Consider the following 21,697-nt stretch of genomic DNA (forward strand, 5'->3'; position numbering starts at 1 on the left):
GTCGAATTTCTGGTTTTCTACAATGAATAAACTTAGACATGCGTGCAGCTCCTTGTTTTTTAATGTATGAATCAAGTTTCCTTTAAATAAATTATAACATTAATTACTTCGTTCCATTTCTTTCGGGACAAAGAATTTTTTGTAAATTCTGAACTGAAGAATCAGGGTGCATCTTATTCAGCGGTGGGTCTTATAAACCATGAAATATGGTTAATTTAATTTTTTTTAAATGACAGGTGGGTGCAAGAGGCCGTTCACTGGGGGTATCGGCATTCGTGATCACATGAACTAGAAATGCATGGCACTGGCATACAAGATACCACATAAAATTGTCAAGCACTTCAACAAGGGAACTTCAGGGCAAGCAGTGGTTGACTATGGTTGTTTAGGAAGCTTATCGTTTATGACAAAGGTGCTGATAGTGGCACTGTGAAACCATTTACAGAACATTTACAAATGAATGAATATGATTATCAACAATATCAGCCCTATTATTAAGATGAAATGGGCGAGTAATGAAGAGCTAGACAGAAATCATGCAAGACTTATGAAATGAATTAGAAGTTGCCAAGGTACAAATCAGTTAACAAAAGGGTATCCGTACTTATGCTTGCTAATGCAGATCAGAGCCACAAGTGCTCCCATGAGATGACGACAACCACCTCCTCGTACTCTGAGGGAAAGGGAACCAAGAGAATTCGATAAATGCTTACTTAATCATATTGTCACAGAGTACTGGTTCTTTCATGGAAATTTCGTAAGTTAAGGTATATTGATTGATGTTCTGAAAATTTGTCAGGAAGAAATAAGTTTTTTTAATAATTATCAGCTACAAGGGCAAATCTTAAATAATTTATTTCCATTGAAATAAAACTCAACAAAAAATGCAAACATAACCTCTTACTGCAATATTAATTTGTCAGAAGCTGATTAACTCCATTAAAACTTTCACCTGCAGAAGCTTCGCTAAAATCTAATGCAATTTAAGTACCATTAAACCAAAGTGTGTTGCAGCACCACTTACAGCCACATAGAATTTTCTAAAATAGATTATCATCCGCAAAATTGGAAATAAGACGCTCACCAGTTTCTTCTTGTTTGAAATTTCAGAGGGGTCACTGTCGACACGTGTGGCATCACTCGAGTCCTCTTGCATGCTGTGAGGGGCAGGGACCAGGGGGGGCAACACAGGGCCAGCGGCGGCAAGGGTGGCAGTAGCAGAGGAAGAGGAGGACGATGAAGAGGAGAGTGGTGCAGGTTGTGGCACCACTGGCTGCACCTTGGTGGGGGATTTGGGGCCCCTCCTGGCAATGGAATGTTGAACTGGGGACTGGGTCGGCACCGTGGGGGTCAGGGGGGGCTCTGTGGTATCCCCTTCGGATGATGCTGTCCTGCGGCCCCTTCTCCGCCTGTCCCGCCTGGTAGATGAAGGAATGTATCACTTCAAAGCATTTGATCACTTAAAGCACCCCTTAAAAAGGCAGAGGGAAAAACTCACTCCCCCTTTCACACCTGTGCTGCCAGGGGCTTCTAAAACCACTACGAGTGCATTTGATACCCATGAACAGAATGCAAATCAAAGTTTCAATGAACAACCATTTAAGAGTCAGCTAAAACTACACAGTACGTGCTAGAAATGGCATTTCGGTTTGGATAGATAGAATCTGGCATTTAAAAAAATTGTTTTATTAAGCACTAGTCATACATCTAAACACAGAAAAAAACAAAAAAAGTATTATACAAAGTTAGTTTCCTCTATTGGGGATGGTTGATTTGTTGACTTTCATGAAATATTATTAATAATTTATAAATTGCATGCAAACCTGTGCACAACCTATCCCTTAGATCTTACAAGAATGTTAGCACACACACACAGAGAAAATGTAAGGAGGGTGACGACACACACTAAACAAAATAAAAGATTAGTAATATCATCAAAGAACTACTATGGCAGAGCACCATGGAAAAAAGAAAGAAAAGTTTTCATCGTTCATCACTCTAGCACCAAACAGATCTCATTTATCAAACTTCTAAATTAATGTATCAGCCAAAGCAAACCTTCGGTCAATCAGATGAAGGAAAAATGCCCAAGCATTAAAAATGAAAAATATAGATGAAAGTAATGCCCCATTTCAAAAATATTTTTACGTGGTCTCTAGATAAAATTTTCCAACAAAAAAATCATATCTCATGGGTGACATAAAAATATCAATAACAGCCATTGACAAGGGAAATCACTGTCATGTTCATGTTTTTCCAAAGGTGCCTACCGACTGGCAGAAGCTTTTATATGAAGAAGGTGAAATATGCTGGTATTATTCCACTTTCTCATGGAACAAGTAATTATTGTAAACCACAGTAGCCTTTATCAACTGTTCAATTTAGGAGCTATGAGCGCTTATGGAAGTGCTTCTAGCAGCAATGTTAACACCAAAAAATTTAATGATTTATTTATTTACACAATTACGTTACAATTAGCGGCGATTTTCCTGGTGGCAACGGTCAAGTTTGGTCACAGTTATCTCTTACAACGAAAATTACATACGGACACATGTAAAAACAGATGAGAGACAAAATATATTTACATACAATGACACTTCCACATCACATACAAACAATATTTTCATATCTACAATAAAGTTTATTACCCAGTGGCTACTTAACATTTATTTTTTAAACTTCTAAAATTGGATGGAAAGGGCTCAAACAAACCTACAGGCAGCTGGTTCCAATCAATTACGGTTCTATTTCAAAAAGTTTTTTCTTATTTTTTTTGAGTCCTTATTTTTATTTTGAAATTATGGTCTTTTTTCCCTTAAAGTTAGGCTTTTCTATCCCTCGCCATAAATCTTCCCACGCTTCGTCCTTTTTAACAATTCTATGCATCGCGCCTAACCTACTCCTTTTTCTTCTATTTTTCAAACTCTCCCATTTCAGTACATCCAACATTTCTGTGACACTATCTGTTCTTGTGTACCATCCGAGTACATATCTTGCTGCCTTTCTTTGAACTTTTTCTATCTTTTTAATATGTCCCACCTCATATGGATCCCATACTATGGAGGAGTATTCTAGGATAGGGATAACCAGTGCCTTATATGCTTTTTCTTTTGTGGCTACGCTACTTCCTTTTAAATTTCTCATCACCCAATGCAATACTTTAAATGCCTTCCGTGTCAAATTATCTACTTGGACTCCCCACCCAAGATCCCTAGTTAAATAAATGCCTAAATATTTGCATTGACTAGTACATGGGATTCTTTCTCCAAAGAGAGTGTAAATTTCCTTTTCTGCATTCTTTTTATTTGAAAATTTTATATGCTTACTTTTACTTATATTAATGCCCATATTATTATTTGTAACCCAGTCACCAAGGCGATCGATGTCATTTTGTAATATTACGTGGTCATTTACATGCTCTATCCGTCTGTATGTAATGCAGTCATTAGCAAAGAGTCTTATTTAGGAATGTAAATTGTTTGGTAGATCGTTTACGTAAATTAGGAAGAGTAATGGCCGTAGAACACTGCCTTGTAGAACTCCTGCTAAAACGCACCTCATTTGAAAATATATTCCCTAATTTTACTTTTTGAGTTCTGCCTCTAAGAAAATTTTTTATCCATTGTTTTACCCTCAAGTCCAATGGTAACGAATCCAACTTTAACAATAATTTATCGTGAGGCACTCGGTCAAAAGCTGCCGAAAAATCAATTACTGCATCCACTTCCTTTCCTTCATCTATTGCGTCGCCGATGTATTGGCTAAATCCCAAAAGCTGCATTTCACAAGAGTATCCCGTTCTAAACCCATGTTGATGTTTGAATAGCCATCTATCTCTTGCCCACCATTCCTGAATGTAGTCAGCGATTCTTTTTTCCATTATTTCGCAAACAACTGCGGTTATGCTTACCGGTCTATAATTGCTGGCAATTGTTTTATCCCCTTTCTTGAAAATTGGTGTAATATTTGCTATTTTCCAATCATAAGACCCTCTTACCATTTACTTTACATACGGGTCATTGAATATCTTCTTGGAGAATAAAAGGGATCGCTTGCAGTATTGGAAAAGATTTGCTTTTATGAAAGCCTCATACCTCACTAGGCAGCTGTTTTGGCTATATCCATCATTTCAGTTGGTCCACTTTCATAGTTAATTGAAGCAACATACTTTAGTTCACTTAGAAGCATGGAAAAATAATAGTTCCTCTTGATGATTCAACATGTCACATTTATAAGGCTTAACATCGAAAGAGATCAAAGCCACCTTGGATGACGTTCAAGGCACATCTGCTCCTGTGTTTGCGACTGTACACAGTCGGATTAAATGAGTTTAAACATGGACATTTATCTACAAATGATGAAAATCTATTATGACATTCAGTCGAAGTGATTTCCTCCAAAGTGAGAGACAAAATCCACCATATATTATTTACAGAGATCAAAGAATCAATTCTTGAAATAGTTGAGGCTACAAGCTTATGTATCACAAGGTGCAATGTTTTCAATTTTGTATGGAAAATTGGGGGTGAAGAAATCTAGTCAAGATGGGTGCCACATTTGCTCTCAGTGAAGAATAAGTGCAATCATGTCGTTGATTCAGAGGCCTGTTTGGCACTTCCCTCATCACAATCTTCAAGAGTATCTGCCATGACATGCGATAACTGCAGACGAAACATGGAAACACTGCTACACTCCATAGACAAAGGAAGTCAGAACGGCGGCTTTCTAAAGGTGACCCAGCTTCGTAGAAGGAAGTGAGTGATGGCGACAGTATTATGGGATTTATGCGGAATACATTGATAACTTGCAAAAAGGAATAGTAATATGCCTTAATAGTGCACCAGTTTAGCTAAGAAAACAAGACAAACTATCCTGATTTGGCAAAAAAAGAATTTCTCTTCAAATCAAGCACAGTTTTATGCCATCATTATACCATTAAAAGATTAATTTTAAAGAAAAAAAGTGAAGTGTGTTGGAAAAATTCTATTCACTAATTATTTCCTTGGAATGTATTTAGTCATTCTGAGGAATGCATCACACTAACTAACTTGGGGACACTTTGCACGAGGGCTATAGTTTCAAAAGGGCTCCACTCACTCAGTCTCCATAAATCCATTTAAGCGTTTGTATGGAGCCGGAGCTGTGCAGTCCTTGGAATTGCAGGCACACATCAGGTGTCCATGGGCATCAAGATGCTGATGATGAGACTCGTGCAAAATTGTAATTTCTGCATTCTTCTCTATAGTGGAGGTTGTTACTATGTACAAGTGAAGAACACCCTTCTCTATGCAGTGCCGCACCTGCAAATCAAAGATCATGAGTTTCCCCCCAAAACAATGTCACTGAGTTACGGATAAGAGTAATTATATCCGCAAGGTCTATCACTTGATCCGATTCGTCACAGTGACTCTTAAATGTAGTGTCACATGGCAAAGACCATATTTACACATTTTCATTGATTTGCAAATCATTTCTCACTTTGAGGAATAAAAAACGACCAAATGCCGATCCCCGAATCTGATGGATTCAAAATTTTTTAACACATTCACCATAATATAATAGACCTTGCTTCCTATTCATGAAATTTAATTTCATCAGATGAGGATGAGGTCCCACCACATCATTGTATTTTAACTTTTTCATAGGCAAATATCAAAAAACACAGTCAACTGGTTTGCTTAGAGCACATAGCATCGATTACCTTATGTTCTTCAAAGGCATTGAGTATGTTTAGGATTACATTTTCTAGTGCCGATGTAGTTGATTTTCCAGAAATAAAATCAAACAGAGTGTGAGAAGGAATCTTGTTGACTTCAAAATTATTGCTTCATTGCAATACCATTCGCCTCTATTATTGGAGGTGTACCAATCCTATTGATCGATATATTTCCACATTATTTCGGTCACTTTTATTAAATTTAGGCATTGTCACCTTCAGGTTGTCACTTTTAAGATACATAGAGCTTCACTAGAATGATAGAAAATCACCAAACCTGAGACATGCAATTATAGCAGTAGTCAATGGATGTGCTTTACATTCAATAGTTTCCTTTGGTGAATTACTAAAGAATCAACATTTATCTCCACTACTTGAGCTTTCAAATTTCCTGACGGCTTTCACAATCTCATTTGGTCATACTAGTTTCCACTGAAAATAGAGTGATGCACTTTTAGATTTTTAACCAAATCTTCCGGATTCAGAACACATACATTATATGGCACAGAATATACTTACTGGATATAAAATTATTGCCTAGATCATCAGTTGATGATATGCCTCGCTTAAGATGATTGACATTTTTACGGACTTCATTTCCGAGCACATTATACCTACAATGAGGCTATTAAAATTTGAAATACTTGTACATGTACACTCCTTTTTCTCACTCATATCTAATTTTTTTTAAAATCTTTGTAAATAGTTAAGAGAGGAATTATTGGCCTTGAGCATTGAATGTAAATGCAAAGCATACTCTCTCATCGCATCAAACTCATAATTAAACCAGCTTAATTGCCCTTTTGGAGTGACTATCTCTGGAGTACATTACCTCTGGAAGTAATGTTGCCAAGGTATTACTCTAAAAATTATCCATATACATAGCGTACCCTTTATTTTTTGAGTGCACTGAATGCCCTACACTGCATATCAAGTCTTTGGAAGCAATTTAAACAATCTACAACTTGCTTTAGGAAGGAAGGATTTTATGTTGATTGTGATGAAGAAATTCCAGTTGAAGTTATTCTGATGATGATACCAAAGCAAATGACCGGGATCCTCTCAAGGCAAAATCGCATATTCTTGGAGTTTATCAAATTATTCTCGTGTTACGATGACCTTTTCAAGGAACACTGGAACACTAAGGTGAAGGGGTTGACCATTTGCCTTCATACCAAAGAGACAGTGTTTGCTATTCCCACTATATGAAATGATTTATCAGGTGGTAATTGTTGTGAGTAAACGCTTGACAACCCGCAGATTATTGAAAACAAAGTGCATGATGTCAACAGGCACAAGAAGTTCAAACAGTTGAAAATATGACTTTACTGTTAAACACTCAAGTTGATCATTAGTGTGAATGGTTCCTAATAAAAAATTAAAAACCAAATGACTCTCTGTCTTCTTTATTCCTTCCAATGTTTATAATATATTAATTCATTATTCAGACCTTGATACACATTATAATACTGCAGGCTACACACACAGGTGCCTGTAATGTGCATTTTCATGAAGTTGTTCCTTTAACATTTATTATTACCTGTTTCGTGATTTTGCGCAATATGATGAAGTCATCTCGCAATATATTTTATGTTCCGACAAGGAAGGAGGAAATAATTTAATTTTACATATTTTATGCATTCAAGATATTTACAGTGTTTCTCTCATTTACATCCACCGTACATAAGTAAATGGGTGGAGCTATAGTTTAAGAGGTAAATAATAATCCCACTCTCCAACAGTTTATTCCAGTATTTTATTTTAACCTGTAATCCAGGAAGTAAGCATCGGGTATCAGTGAAAATTCTGATTTTCCCACAATTTGCATTTTACTGCAATTTACACTTTTTTTCCTCAGGTAACAAGAAATGTGTAACTAAGGGGTTCTCGTGTATTATACAATTAGTGATGTGCAGAAACTTCATCTGATATAACATGATCTTTCACGAATCTCATCCTTAAGAGCTACTTGAATAACTATTCCCTTCAACCTGCACCATAGTAAGGGTAAAAAGTAATATCTTACATTATTAAGAAGAACTATATATTGTTTATAGCTGACACGGCTCATTTTAGAACTGGAATTTCGGCTTCAAGAAAGGTTCGGAATGACTATTATTGACTAAAGCTATAATTTGTTTAAAGTTGGTAGTATAAAGAAAGGCTTGTTACCTCAGCATTTGGTCTGCACGATCGCCGAATGAATCGAGCCGCATTCCCATAGGTTCGCGCATCAACACATACTTCAGTGCCATCTTTGGGCAGCTCATAGAAAAAGAGAAACGGCGGATACCTCTTGGCAATGGATGGTTGCTGCCGGTGCTGAGTGCCAAGCATATATTTACCCCTTATTTCTATTACAATTTGATTTGAGTGAAGATATGATGATGCAACAAGGGCCTGAAACAAAATAAACCACAGTCAACACGATTTCAATCACATCTTTCTCGGTGAAAGCCTTAATAAACCACAATAATTACCCTTATTCCTGGTTCTAACTGTGTGACTCGACATTTCGATGCAGAACTATGATTTGATGAGATATTTAAAGATCCTAAACCATTGGTGCCACTATTTAAACCAGAATGAATCCCATTCACTCGGATTGCTGAAAGCCTGGCCCGCAGTTCTGGAGAGTAATGATTGGTCACAGCCTCCTCATAATTGTCAATCCACCTCCGTAATTGAATGGCGCCAGAGCTTCCGGAATTGCCCACCTCCCACGAATCCTGCGTCTCCTCATCACCCATCACTTCATCTGCACCCAGCGACTTAGCTGCTGCCTTCCCCTTGAAAATAAATTAGGAATTGAGAACGTGGCAATTATGTACAATTATTTAATCTCTTCCTCACCAAGAAAATTTAGTGGCACATAAACTAGCCTGTTAATAATTCACCATGGACATATTAGTTTACCAGCTCATTGACCCTAGGTCATACATAAGTAGATTGGTCAGATATGAGCAACAGCTTCTAAAATAATAAACATTCTCAATAGGTACATACACAACGTGCATACACAACTACAAACTTGTAGTTCATCAATGACAACCAAAACAAGATTTCTCCAAATATTTTGCTACAAATAAGATTTCAAAACTGAATTCTAGGGAGTGCCCGAAGCATTTGGTTATTGGGAAAATGAATTCAATCATGGCTGCACAGCCGCTAACTTTTGCCATTTAGAAATATGAAGAGTTTCTTGCAGCGATTTAACACATTTGAAACGTTTAACACCGACAAAGAACTAAGGACCAATTTGAATGAAGTTCAGGGCATATCTGCTCCTGTGTTTGCCACGGTTAACGAGTTTAATTGTTGCCGTGCATCTACAAACTAAAAATATCATTTGGGACGTCCAGTGAAAGATTTATTCCGAAATCATTCACAAACTCCACGTTATGGTTTTGAGTGAATTAAAATTCGTGAAATTGTTGGGGCCAAAGGAATATTACACTGAAATTGGCATGGCAGATTTCCATGCAATATGCCCGTAGAAGCAGAGACGATGAGTGGGTGTTTCATGCAACCAAGTGCTCCAATTTTATATGCATTCCTATCCTGGTCATGCGTGCCACAAAACGCAACATAGTCCCCTTCCAACCGTCTTCATCTACACCATACAGATGAACAAATGACACGGACGATGAAATTATCAACTTTCCTCAGCACCTTCCCACTCATTACCCCCAAGGACTCACACCGACATTCGACCGTACATAGCATGGCCATGGACTCACTCACCCTTCTCTTGGCCGTTGCTCGCTTGTACTCGGCCCCTTTCATACTGTCCCTCCGTTTACGCCTCCTGAGTGGGCGCTGGGCTATGGCACTTCGGCTGCTGCTCTCTTTTGATGGAATCTGTGCCGCGTGGACCCCAATGCTGCCGCTGCCCACCACCTGCTCCCTCATCGAAAACTCTTGCTTCTTCCGCTTCAGTGCGGCACCCCTCTTGTTCTCTGTCTTTGCCCGGGCCGCCGCCGTGGCTGCTGCCACACCAGAAGAGGCCGATGTCCTTCTCTTGCGCCGAGCCACCACACCCTCATCACTGTTGTCTCCACCTATGCCTGTTCAAATAATTAGTATTGCCCCAATTATACTCCTCCATTACATCTTCTATCACGAGGCATTAACAATACGAAAAGGGTGGGCTGGGTCAAGGGCACACAATAAATTTATACTCTCTATTTAATCTGCTCCCACAAGTTTCCAAATTCTTACACAAAATTAAAACTTGTTCAAACAATATTTAAACGGTACATTATTGATGCGTCAAGTCATATACACAGATATTTATAAATCACACTTATGACGATTCCATCTCGTTGTTAGACCCTAGATTCTAGATTTACTAAGGACTAAGCTAATGCTCCCAGCATATGGGTCAAGGCCAAGTGCTTGCCGCATATTCAGAGTTTTCATAATACCTTTACAATGACTTCTTACGAGTCCTTTTCTATGCAAATATAATCACCTAAGGAGTAAGGCAGGGTTCTCCATTATCACCTGTGCTGTTCAATGTACATGTGGAGGGAATGATTAAGAGATGGCTCTACGGCTATCCACTAAACAGCAATTCACCCGCCAATAACCAAATCTACACAGCAGCCGACAAGGATAATTCCACATTGATACACGGATCTTCAGATCTACAGGTTGCACTGCATACATCAGAAAGTTTCAATAGAATGTTATACTGCCTTTCCAAGTACAGTAGTTCCTTATCTGCACTTTTCTATAGACCCCCCCGAAAAAAGATTAAAATGCAGGGATATACAAACAGCTGGAAAAGGAGAATTTTCTCTTTCACGTGCTTAATTAATGAAGACTGTCTAAAGTATCATCATTATCACAATAAATGTCTTCAACTGTAATTTCTTCATCACAAGCAACATAAAATCCAGCCTTCCTTAAGCAGTTGCACAGAGTTGTCGAGTCCCTTTATTTGCTTTCAAGCCCATGATATGTTTCGTAAAGCAATCAGCTCTTTGAATGCCTTCATTTTCATGACATGCATGCATTTCTTCGATAGTGGGCCTTTAATAAGTGAATCATACCAAAATAATTCAGAGGTTAGAGCTCACGGTTTGCAGGAAACATATGTAACTGGACTGTACATTTGGAGGATCGCCTGGATGCAAATCAATAGAGAGCAGAATTTTCCTCTTCCAAGACCCCATTTCGGCATCTGGAGCATCAAGCACATCCTTGAATATTTCAGAGGTCACTTGTGCTTTGGAGTTCACTATACATCTAGTGGGCAACCTTTTCACATGCTTGAAACATTAGAGCTCTTTGATATACCAACCAGAAGTGGCTTCTCACTGGCATCTGCAGTTGTGATGCATAAGACAGTTAATTAGTTTTTTCAGTGAGGCAACCAGAAGCTAAGGTCATTTGCACCACTGGGGTTGGATGGGAAAGGAAGGGCTGGGAGAAACCCAGCATCAGCATTGGCCTACTCTAGTCAAAAGATCCCAAGGAGTCCACCACACTTTTTAAAGTCCCATCTGACGGATGTCGTACTCACTAAGTGCTGTCCACAAAGCACCTCAAGTAGGGATTGGGATACCACTGAAAAACTTGTCTCCAGGATTTGAACCCAGGGCCCTCTTGGTGGGAAGCCTGTATGTTAGCCACCACACCATTTCGATCCCCCTACATAAGACAGTAAGCCTTTGTTTGCCCAGCAACCCTTTATTACACTGCTCCCTTCAGCAGCACATTGAACAAATAACCCTGTCTTGCCTGCACTGCAAACATCTTCAGAGCCAAAGCCTTCAAAAAGTTTAACAATTCAGGCATTTCCACCTAGTTGCACTGTAAACATCAACACCTCCACTTTCACTACGCATAACCTTGTATACAGCTTGTGCCTATTTTCAGAACTATCCAGCCAATTATTGGACGCTTTTGAAATCTTTTATTCCCATTATTGTGGGAATGTGCAATACTTGCTCTCTATCATTACACCATTCATGGGGACATTTGGGTATCTATCACTTAAAAATTATTCTTTGGGTATTCGATCATATTTGGAATTCAAAACATTTGTTATGTTCTTAGACAAGTGTCCACACCAATTTGCATGTTTCAGAGTTGAATTGTGGTTTTTCACTAGTGTATTCAGGGTAAGGGTATGCCATTGAAGATGTTCCGCCGGATAAATACAGCCATTGCCATAATGAGAATAATCAACTTAATCCAAAATTTTCATTTTGCCTTCAATTGAAAATATTTTTTTTGCACCTTTCCATAGGCAGGCAGGACAAAATATACTTTTTCACGTAATCAAGGAAAACTTAAATCATGTAAATATGGTATTCCATTTACGTTGGAAAAATAGAAATTTGTCAGGATGTGATAAAATTGTCGTAAATTGGGGGCAAAAAAATTCCAATAATCCAAACATGGTATTTAACTGCATTTTCTTACTTCTACAAAACTCACCACAGACCCATGTCAATTTAATTGTGATGTGAAGATCGGGGGACTTTCAGGGATGATTGCCGGCAAAATTACACCAGGTGTAGATGAACCAGTTCTTTTCATTTTGAACACTAACTGCCTGCCTTTAATGATAAGCCTCGTATCAACTCTTTTCCTGCCTATCTCGGGTTTGCCTGCCAGAGCAGCCATCAAATCTAAGCATAAGATTCCCTCTCTCTTCATTGTCACGCGTCGACAGCTGGACACTCCCCTCTCATTAAACTCAAATGGACACATCAAATTTTCCAATGCTTAACCCTGCACCTCCAATCTGACTCTGGCTGACTGTTGAAAATCATCGGCCGTAATTGTCCATCATTTTTTGAGCAAAATAGTCATATCTCAAGATAGGATGAATCTCACAGAAAAAACATATGCCAGCGCAAGCGAAAATAAGGGCGACAGTCAAAACATTCAGTTGGCATTGTCAACCCCAGGCCTACTGCTGCGCACAATAACAATGGAACAGCACTCGTGCTGGATTTCAGGAATACACGCAAGCAATCCTCAGGTGGCAGAAACATGACTGGGCACCTCACCATAGGTGACTCCTTGGTTCCTTCACCCTCTCCATGGGTGGGATTTGGTTACATTCCACAAAGAAAACCTCTTCACTCGTTCCACTCCAGTCATTCCCTATGGTAACCTACTTGCTGCCGGCACTGGAGCAGAGCAAGAGGGTTAATGGGGTGATTCTGCCAATATTAACTTGATTACTACACCCAGGTTAAATTAAGGTTCAACACAATATAATGGCTCAACTAACAGAAATTTCTGGTTTGTACTACATCACATGTTGGATTGATTTCTAGCAGTAGTAACATGCCCAGGTTTGAATAATATGGAATTGTATCACAGGATCAGATTTAGGAATCAGCTTTCAGAATTGAAACCGTTACCAGAAATTCAGATTAGTGGATCCATCCCTGCAACATAATCAACCACCCCAGCAACCCGCTTCTTAATATTAACCAGTGAGTCCGTTGGTAGCCATGATGGAGCACGCACTTACCAGATCACCAAGAAGAGAGTACTTGTGGTGAAGCACATTGCTAACAAGGATGAGACAAATTATGAAACATTGAGTGGAGCTCACTCCTGAGGTGGCAGTGACTCCCCTAAGGTGGGCGTGCCACATGTTTCCCCGAGAGTCAGTCATTCAATGAGTAAGACATGGACCTCACCAGTGCTCGGGCCATTGGCGATGGAGTAAGCAGAGGGGGCGGGGGGCACCGGAGAGGACGACGACGAAGACGAGGAGGATGACGACGAATCCGAGTGATGGTGGCTCAGCTCCTCCCGCTTGCGCAGCTGGAGGGCACGGGCCCTCGTTCGGTCCACCCTCCGAGGCTGACAACGCTCGCACTGATACTCGTCTGGGATATTTGAGCGGTCAATGCCCATGCAATCCACATGTTGCCATACACTGCAAGGGAAATCACGTTAAATAGGCTTGCCTGGATAATTTATCACTAAAATATATATAGTCATAAAAATTTGCAAAAACTACTTACAAGCACTTGTCACAGCAAATCATGTAACCATCATCATGCTCAAAATTACTGAAAAAAAATAGTAAAAATTAGACTTATAAATGCCAAACACATTACAAGTTGGTGATGAGATACTGAAGAGATATATACACATCAACTATATCTCATAGAAATTTAAAAAACAATTTGATAATACTTTATCTGTGTAAATGAATGACATCCAGCGATGAGGATAGCAAGGATATTAACATTCATAGACTGTAAATGTTCAAATGAATGCTTTAAATCGTGAAATATTTTCGTTGAATGGGACATTTGACATAATCACTGATCACTGCCAGTAAATTACAGGAAATATGAATAACCATATTTTTACTAGTACTCAACCAATTTAAGTGGATTTTGGATGGGTAAACAATACTGCTGCACTTCATAGCTACTTCCAACAAAACACAACCCAACATCCTACTCTACAACAGGCCTCTCTTCATCTCTGTTTACCTCCTTCCTCCCTTCATTCTGTCCAACATCCCTAACCTACTCCTGTCCTTTCCTCACTTGCCTAACATTCTCCCCTCTATCAGAGTCTTCAACATCCCACTCGCAATCAATATGCTTTTCATCCATCTTTCTTGCCACCTTTGAATTCCTCCCAACAATCCCCACTTCCTTTTGACGTATTCTACTTGCGGTAAAACAAGAGATGAATTTACTAAAAAAGCTAAATGAGGCAAAATCATTACGTGGACATGTACCATTCTGCATCATTGCTCAATTCCCAAACAATTTAAATTGCAACCATTGCAACGTCTGGCATTCACAGCGCACATGCTATTAATAATGATTTCATTTACAACCATCGCAGTAGAAAAATGTTTTTTAAGAAATTAAATAAACACCATTCATATTTAAGTTGATGTATTATCTATACGAGTGCAGTCTTGTACATCATTTCTTAAGTGTTAAGTGCAACAGCTGCCATCTTACTTCTTGTCAATTTTCATATATTGTGGGATACCTCAAAAATCAGAACTGTAAATAAAATTACATTCTAGGGATTCAAAAATTGCAGGGAGCTGAAGAAAACTCATAATTATAAAGAGGAAATGAAAACACGGAAGTCGTAAAAGTGAGATTTCATGGACATTTTAAAAATAATCTGCACCATCTAATGTAGTTAAATTTTATTTATTCAGTTTTGGTTATGTTCAGTATCCTGTGTGGCTCCGCCAGGGTGTGTGGCAGGGGGTGATTACCCACCAGACTACCCTTGACCCAAAACACCTTTCCACCCTAGCCATGGGGGCTGGCGCAGTCTCGGGCAATGTTACTTTATTCCAATCCCTAATCATTTGTGGGAAAAATTACATCTTTAATCTATCTGTTCTGCACTTTTATCTCTCGAATTTTATTAATTGACCAATCGATCAACTTATACGAGTGACACACTTGAAATCAAAGTAACGCGAAGTAAACTCTCCTCTCCACCAACCAGCTAATATTTCACAAACCCGAATAAGAAACAAATGATATGCACTAAACTCTCTATAAGAATAAAATATTAGTAAAATAAAATATAAAACAGTTATCGCTGCAGCTACAACACAGCTAGTAGTTGATCAAAGCCACTACTCAACTGGATCATCACCACAGGGCGGGTGGGGGAGATTTGCCCACGAAGATAGTCGACATTTTTAAGTCCTTTAGGCATACATAAAAGAGAGCCATAAATGCATATTATGAAAACAATAAAATACGCAATGACAGCTTTCATCCGCTTAAAGATATCTACTCTTCAAAAGATACCTGTGAATACCCTCCAACTTTGCTCGCGGGTGTATAGCTATAAACTCACCATTTATGCCATTTAATTCCTTAGTTGATGGAAAAAATTCAGTTCACTCTGACACTGAGGTTTATTCTCCATTAAACATATTGCCTTAGGGACAACTTTGGAATATTAATGATAGGGACGCTTCAATCAGGTGAAAAAGGTCGAGCAGGAGGCCAGAAATTTCATTTCCATTGCAATGCTACTCATTTGCATTCTTTTCACTTCCTCGCCAATGCAGAAACGAAAGACACAAGAATTTTCATCAAAGCATTACTAATGATACCACGAAAACCATGATACATTCATTCTGGTCGCAACTTGGCTCGATTGCGCACACTCCCCAGCCAGTGGGTGGGCAAATTGCTCCCAGCCCAGGCCTGTATCCTGACGCCCCTTACCAAATGCAGCGTGTCACACTGTCATCATCCTCGCCTTCAGGAGCCGTCTCCGTCTCCTCCCCCTCCTCCGGCTCACCCTCCACGTGCCGAGGGCTGCTAAGGTCACTCCCCCTCGAGTCCTCATCATCAGCTTGCTTCAGCGCCACGCCACTGCCGAGAGTGACTCTCTCCATGAGGGACGATGGTGCTCGGTCAACGCTCGGCTCGTCTGGATCAATTTGCCGGTTGACCGTTGGGGACATGGGAGGAGTGGGCGGGGGGGGAGCACCATAGTTGTGATCTTGCAGGACGAACTGTTCAAAGAGACGTGGTCATAGATAAAGGGGTATCAGAGAGGCGTGCTCTCTCCTCTACACCCACCCCTAAATACACATTAAAGCATATGAGGAGTCCAAATCATAAAACCAGAGGAATTCCCAACATGTGCTCACCATCATTTAATTATTCCAAAACGAGTGCTCACAATCGTAGCTAGGTAAAATTTTGTACTTTTATTGGCTCAATGATGCAAAATTGGTGGTAAAATTTTTTTAGTTTAAAGGATTGTCCTGATTACAAATGAAATCAACTTGGAACAAAAATATTTTCGATTTTAATGGCGTTGCAACAATAGCATTCAGAATATGATCACATTCATCCTCATTTGATAGGATTACAAATTCAAAGAAATTGGCAGGAGATGCCAGATACTACTGATGCAGTAAGCGTAACTGATGAATTTTAACATAGCATCTTCTCCCTTCAGAGCCCCCAAAATGTCAGTGTGTAAGAGGATGCCTCGGTGGCTTCTCCGGCTGAAGCACTCTTCCAGACAACTAGGGGTCTGGGTTTGAATCTCAGTCAAGGTGAGTTATTTTTAGACTTTCAAACAGTTGCATTGAAAGGACTACATTATCCTACGCTTTTAAATACCAAAGAAAAAGATCATTGCATACCATGCAAAAGGCAATGTTTCTAAATCTCATTGTTTTTATATTTACTCTTTCATTGTTAAATATTATGTTCTTCTCCTGCAGTAAAATATTTACTATATATGGTTCATCAATTTTGCATTTTTTATATAAGAGGCACAAAAAACTCAAATTATTAAGTTTGGAGTACCTTTAATATAAACCAGCAGGACAGGGGAACCTAATCAGCAAATCATCCCTCTTCAGCTAGGAAATTGGGGAGATTAATCTGAATATATAAATAAATAAAGTTAATCCTCTTTAATCCAGTCTCAGCTGGTCCAGGCTACCACGTTATACCATGGCCAGCGTCCTGACGTTTACTGCAGGCGGCTTATTAAGAGGTCACTTGAGGCAGCACTACTTTAATCTTGAAAAATTAAGGTTTACCTAGAGGGTCTCCTGAAGATTCTTGACAAAAATTTTAATAGTTAAATCATTATTCCATCTTAAGCTGAAATTTTGTATAAATTGTTGCCACGTAAAACACAATTCATTTGTTCATCCAAAAGCTACACATTTGCTATCACAACATGTATTCTATATAGGTGGCAGATTCTTCCCATGCCATTTCATGGAACTCCCTTGTGCTAGATAATTATTGTTTTGGGATCTAGTGGCAGAAAAAATTCCATAAAATTTGACGCAAAAATCTAATTAATGTAAAAGAAAATGATTTTTACGCTCTGAAATTGTTGCATTAAAATGCACATTAGCGGATGACTCCGTTAAAAGTTACTGTTGCGGCATCTCCCGCAGTTTCTTTGGAATTTGTCAAAGGGAAAACACCATACGTGTTTAAAGTTGGCTTTTAACCTCGTGGACAGTGGCGCCTCGCGCACGACTACGAATGCATGTGACATTGTATGTACGGTATTTCGTCATAACATCTAGTTACTTTAAAAGCCCCAAAATTTCAGAGTTTAAGAGGACGCCTCGGTAGCTTAAGTGGCTAAAGCACTCGACCGGATATTGAGGGATCTGGGTTCGAGTCCCAGTCAAGGCGAATGATTTTTACGCTCTGAAATTATTGCATGAAAAAGTAAAATTTAACATGGGTATTTCTTTAGAAATAGGTTTCAAGGGTCAAGTTCAGAGTTTGGTATTGATGGCATAATTGATCACATGTGCATAAATGCATTAAGTACAAATGACCATGTGGCACAGACATACAAGATTGAATGGAACCTCATAATATGAGACTAATCTGTTCTGGAACCTTCCTCGTGAAGCGAAAGAACTTTTTGCACATAAATTAACTTAAAATAAGATAATGTATTTATGCTGAAAAAATTAATTAAGTAAAGGGTTTATTCAAAAGGAAATTACAAATACATTGTTTAAGATTGTGGATCATGTTCACTTTTCTTTGATTGCAGAACAAAGCAACCGGGGTTGTCAACTTGATTTGTTAAAATTAAAAAAAGATACAAATTAAATTGCTAATTCTTTATGTCACATTCCTAATTCCTCTTTACAAGGAGACTATCTAGAGACCTTTGTTTTGGCTGAAGTATCAAAATTTGGAAAAATGCAAATTCGAATGATCATTAAATACATTGTGCATCACCACGGACGGCCTTATTAGGGCGATGCCTAGGTACGTGGTATAATGCAAAAGTTTCCCATGACCTCCACATTACATTTAGCCTGCTGCTTTGGAGTCAACACTTCTTGAAGGCTCGTGGAGTTTCTGAATGGTAAACAAGCAGGGATTTGATTTCCAAGTGCCCGCTTGCATTTATTTAAAATAGCAGCTTATCATTGGCTCCTCGTCAGGCAATGCATTCTCTTCTTCTGTTATGCACAAAAATGAAAGTTCACTTCGGTATCTTCTTTCCAAGAAGAGAACTGTTCCGTCATAATTATAAGCATGTTGTGGCAGGTAACCCTTAGAATCCACGAGCTTTTTGAAGTCTAGATAGCATTGAGCTCTTATGGCTAGTAGCAGTGAATGAATGAAAAACTCCAATAGCCGTTAACAGTTTACCTTTCAAAACAAAGTGCAAATGAGATTAGTTGGCTGACGCCACAAGTCAAGGATGGGGTAAAAGGTAAAAAGGAAAGGGATAAGAAAGGTGAACGCGAATACGCGTATTTCGGCCACAAAGTAGCCCCCTCCAGCTTACTGCAGGTGAATCGGCACGACAACACAAGTTTTCCACAACACTTTCCCATTTTCACAAATGATATTCTCATTAATAGTGTTGCATCACGATTGCATTCCGTTTATATGAGAAGCAATCTTTCAACATCGTTGAGAATATCTAACTATTGTGTATATACTCGTGTCACTCTCTTTGAAGCTCCATCTCCTTAGTCTTGTCCGTGTTCTTGAAGAAAGAGCCAATCGTTGATGCTAATCGATTGTTGATGAGTGTACTGGAACAGCCAACCTCTCACCACCTTCCCAATTTGCAATTTTTAAATTTAATTTCTACTGTTAATTTTAATTTTTATTCTCTTATGGCTTATTCTGTCCACTGAGGAAAATGTTTAGCTTGGGGAAGAGATGGAAATGTGATGGAGCCAAATCTGGCGAATAAGGTGGCTGTGGCAACAATTTGTATCTCAGTTCACGCATTTTTGCCATGGCAGTGACATTTGGGAATGGGCAAGCATTGCCTTGATGAAAGATGACTTTCTTCCTAGCCAAACCTATCGCACATCTGGTTTGGCTAGTAAACCTGGGCACCCGTTTAGTGTATCTCATCACCACAGATCTCTTCCCAGAGCACCAGAGGCATTGTATTTACTCATAACGGATTACTATATTTAACCTATTACTACAGAGGAAACTCTAAGGTAGCACCGACATCTGGTGATGATTCCGAGAACCTTTCACACTATCCTCATAAACTGTATAAATAAAAATTACTTAAGCTATGTAAAATATACTGTAATGAATTCAATGCAGCCTTTTAATTAATTCGATCATGTCCAAAAACATGGTTGGGATAATTATGGTTATATAGTGACAAAAAATTCAATGCATAAGAATTTTTCTGTAATATATTGTTTGGAGATTTTGAGTGCTAACAAATGGAAATAAATTTCCAAAAACTTTTATCCATGCAAATTTGGCATGCAAAGGTATCAAGGTATGGTTTGTAGAATCACACTTGTTTTCGAGGTGTGAGAAAAACTTGCACAGCTGAACCTTGACTTTATAAGCATCTTGCATGGTGAGTGATTCTCATCATGCGAAAAAATATTTTGACCCAAAAGAACCCATTTAACGAGCGAACATGCCAGGAGAAGAGGGGAATTCCAGGATTCGTTGCACGCCTGTACTTCAGTTTGTGTTTGGCACTCTTTCCACAAGCAACTTGGTATCACTAGTGATCACACATTTTTAGGAACTTCGGTTCAAACATGTTATTTTTGTGTAACGGTTAATAATGTTTCAAGCAGTGTTTTAAAATTGTTCTCAAAGGAAAAGCCACAAGAACACACCTCTAATAGCATAAAAGCAGCAGTAGAAATGAAAAGTTCAAGTCATTGAATAGCGAGAGCAAGGTGTGAGTATGGCTGATCTAACATGAAACACACACAATTGCACAGAACAATGCCGCTCCTTCAAAGAGCTAATTTCACATTAGCCCCCATAACTAATAAACAAAAGGGTTAAAGGCGGTTACTTCGGAATTTTCTGCAGAGACAAACCTTCTAAGAGGATTAAAAAAAAAATAAAACTGAAGGTGCACTATTCAAAAACTTCAGGTAATTTCTTTAAAAAAAGACCTTGTACAACCAATCCACATCAACAATTTGCACTTTCTTCAAGATCATAATTATGTAGATAGATGCTTCAGATGGAGTGACAAGAATATCGTTGCAATGGTTACGTATACTCAATGATCCTTGATAAAAGAAAGGATAAGGACGGTCCAGAATCCTAAACAATGTATACATAATATCCTCTGAATAAACCTTCTACATAACTTGTTTTTTTCAGCATTGAACATAATTTAATACTTTACATTAATTTATATGGGAAAAGTTGCTTTGCTTAATGAGTGCTTGTGAGATTTCATGAGAAAGATTACAGAAAGAATTGTGGCACTCATTGCGTGTGGTTCTTCTGTAGTCCATCAGAGAACTGGTAGAAAGAAAAGAAGCAGCCAAGTGTGTGTGGCAAACAAATACCTGATAGGGTAGCCCACATGCACCAGGATACTTGGTACTTGGTTTGCTCCTCTGGTAAACCTCTTTCGCCTCTGAACTGTAATGAATAAAAGGACAATAATGAATAAAAGATCTGAATGATGGGAAACAAATTCTGTAAAAAATTCCTAGGGGAATCAGAAAAACTTTATAGAATCCACCAAAATTCACAAGGTACAACAATTGGTTTCCCTAAATCTGACATCTTCAGGTCCCAATATAACCCATATACTCCTGCCCATAACACCATTTAACTTATTATGTGCAAGCCAATTTGCATGAAAAATACTTAAACAAGCATTATTTATAAGGATGAGGTTAAGATAATGGTTACGGTTATCACAAATTGGTGACTAAATCATGTTTTAAGACAGAGGTAAGCAATTCAGTTTTAATTTTTCCCAAAGATACTTCATAAAAACTTTGCATATGAATCAAAAATGCAAACAATCAAAGGAGCTTAGTCATTTTATTGAGCTCCTGGGGAAGCCACCTGCCCAACAGCTAAAACAGTGGAAACTTATAATGCAAGCATAATCCATTCTGCGATCTTTCTCGTAAAGTGAAATACTCCTTTAGTGAAACAACTTTTTCCAAATACATTACTGTAAAATATGATATTGCATTCCATGCAGAAAAAAGAAATTAGA

General features: G+C 38.6%; 1 protein-coding gene across 5 annotated transcripts in view; it reads right to left on the minus strand.

Annotated features, from left to right (window-relative positions):
- LOC139691535 (inactive histone-lysine N-methyltransferase 2E-like) overlaps window positions 1-21,697 on the minus strand; it is a 73,803-nt gene that overhangs the window by 33,344 nt on the left and 18,762 nt on the right. For all 5 annotated transcript variants that reach the window (XM_071589403.1, XM_071589404.1, XM_071589400.1 and 2 more), the window contains 9 exons: window positions 21,030-21,105; window positions 15,931-16,223; window positions 13,720-13,767; window positions 13,390-13,631; window positions 9,461-9,783; window positions 8,197-8,505; window positions 7,889-8,116; window positions 5,098-5,300; window positions 1,085-1,418 (listed from right to left, as the gene is read on the minus strand). In XM_071589403.1, the coding sequence (XP_071445504.1) occupies window positions 1,085-1,418; window positions 5,098-5,300; window positions 7,889-8,116; window positions 8,197-8,505; window positions 9,461-9,783; window positions 13,390-13,631; window positions 13,720-13,767; window positions 15,931-16,223; window positions 21,030-21,105 (2,056 nt within the window). The remainder of the gene's footprint in view (window positions 1-1,084; window positions 1,419-5,097; window positions 5,301-7,888; window positions 8,117-8,196; window positions 8,506-9,460; window positions 9,784-13,389; window positions 13,632-13,719; window positions 13,768-15,930; window positions 16,224-21,029; window positions 21,106-21,697) is intronic.

This window comes from Hetaerina americana, unplaced genomic scaffold, assembly GCF_022747635.1.
Source record: "Hetaerina americana unplaced genomic scaffold, ioHetAmer1.1.p SCAF_37, whole genome shotgun sequence".
NCBI lineage: Eukaryota > Metazoa > Arthropoda > Insecta > Odonata > Calopterygidae > Hetaerina > Hetaerina americana.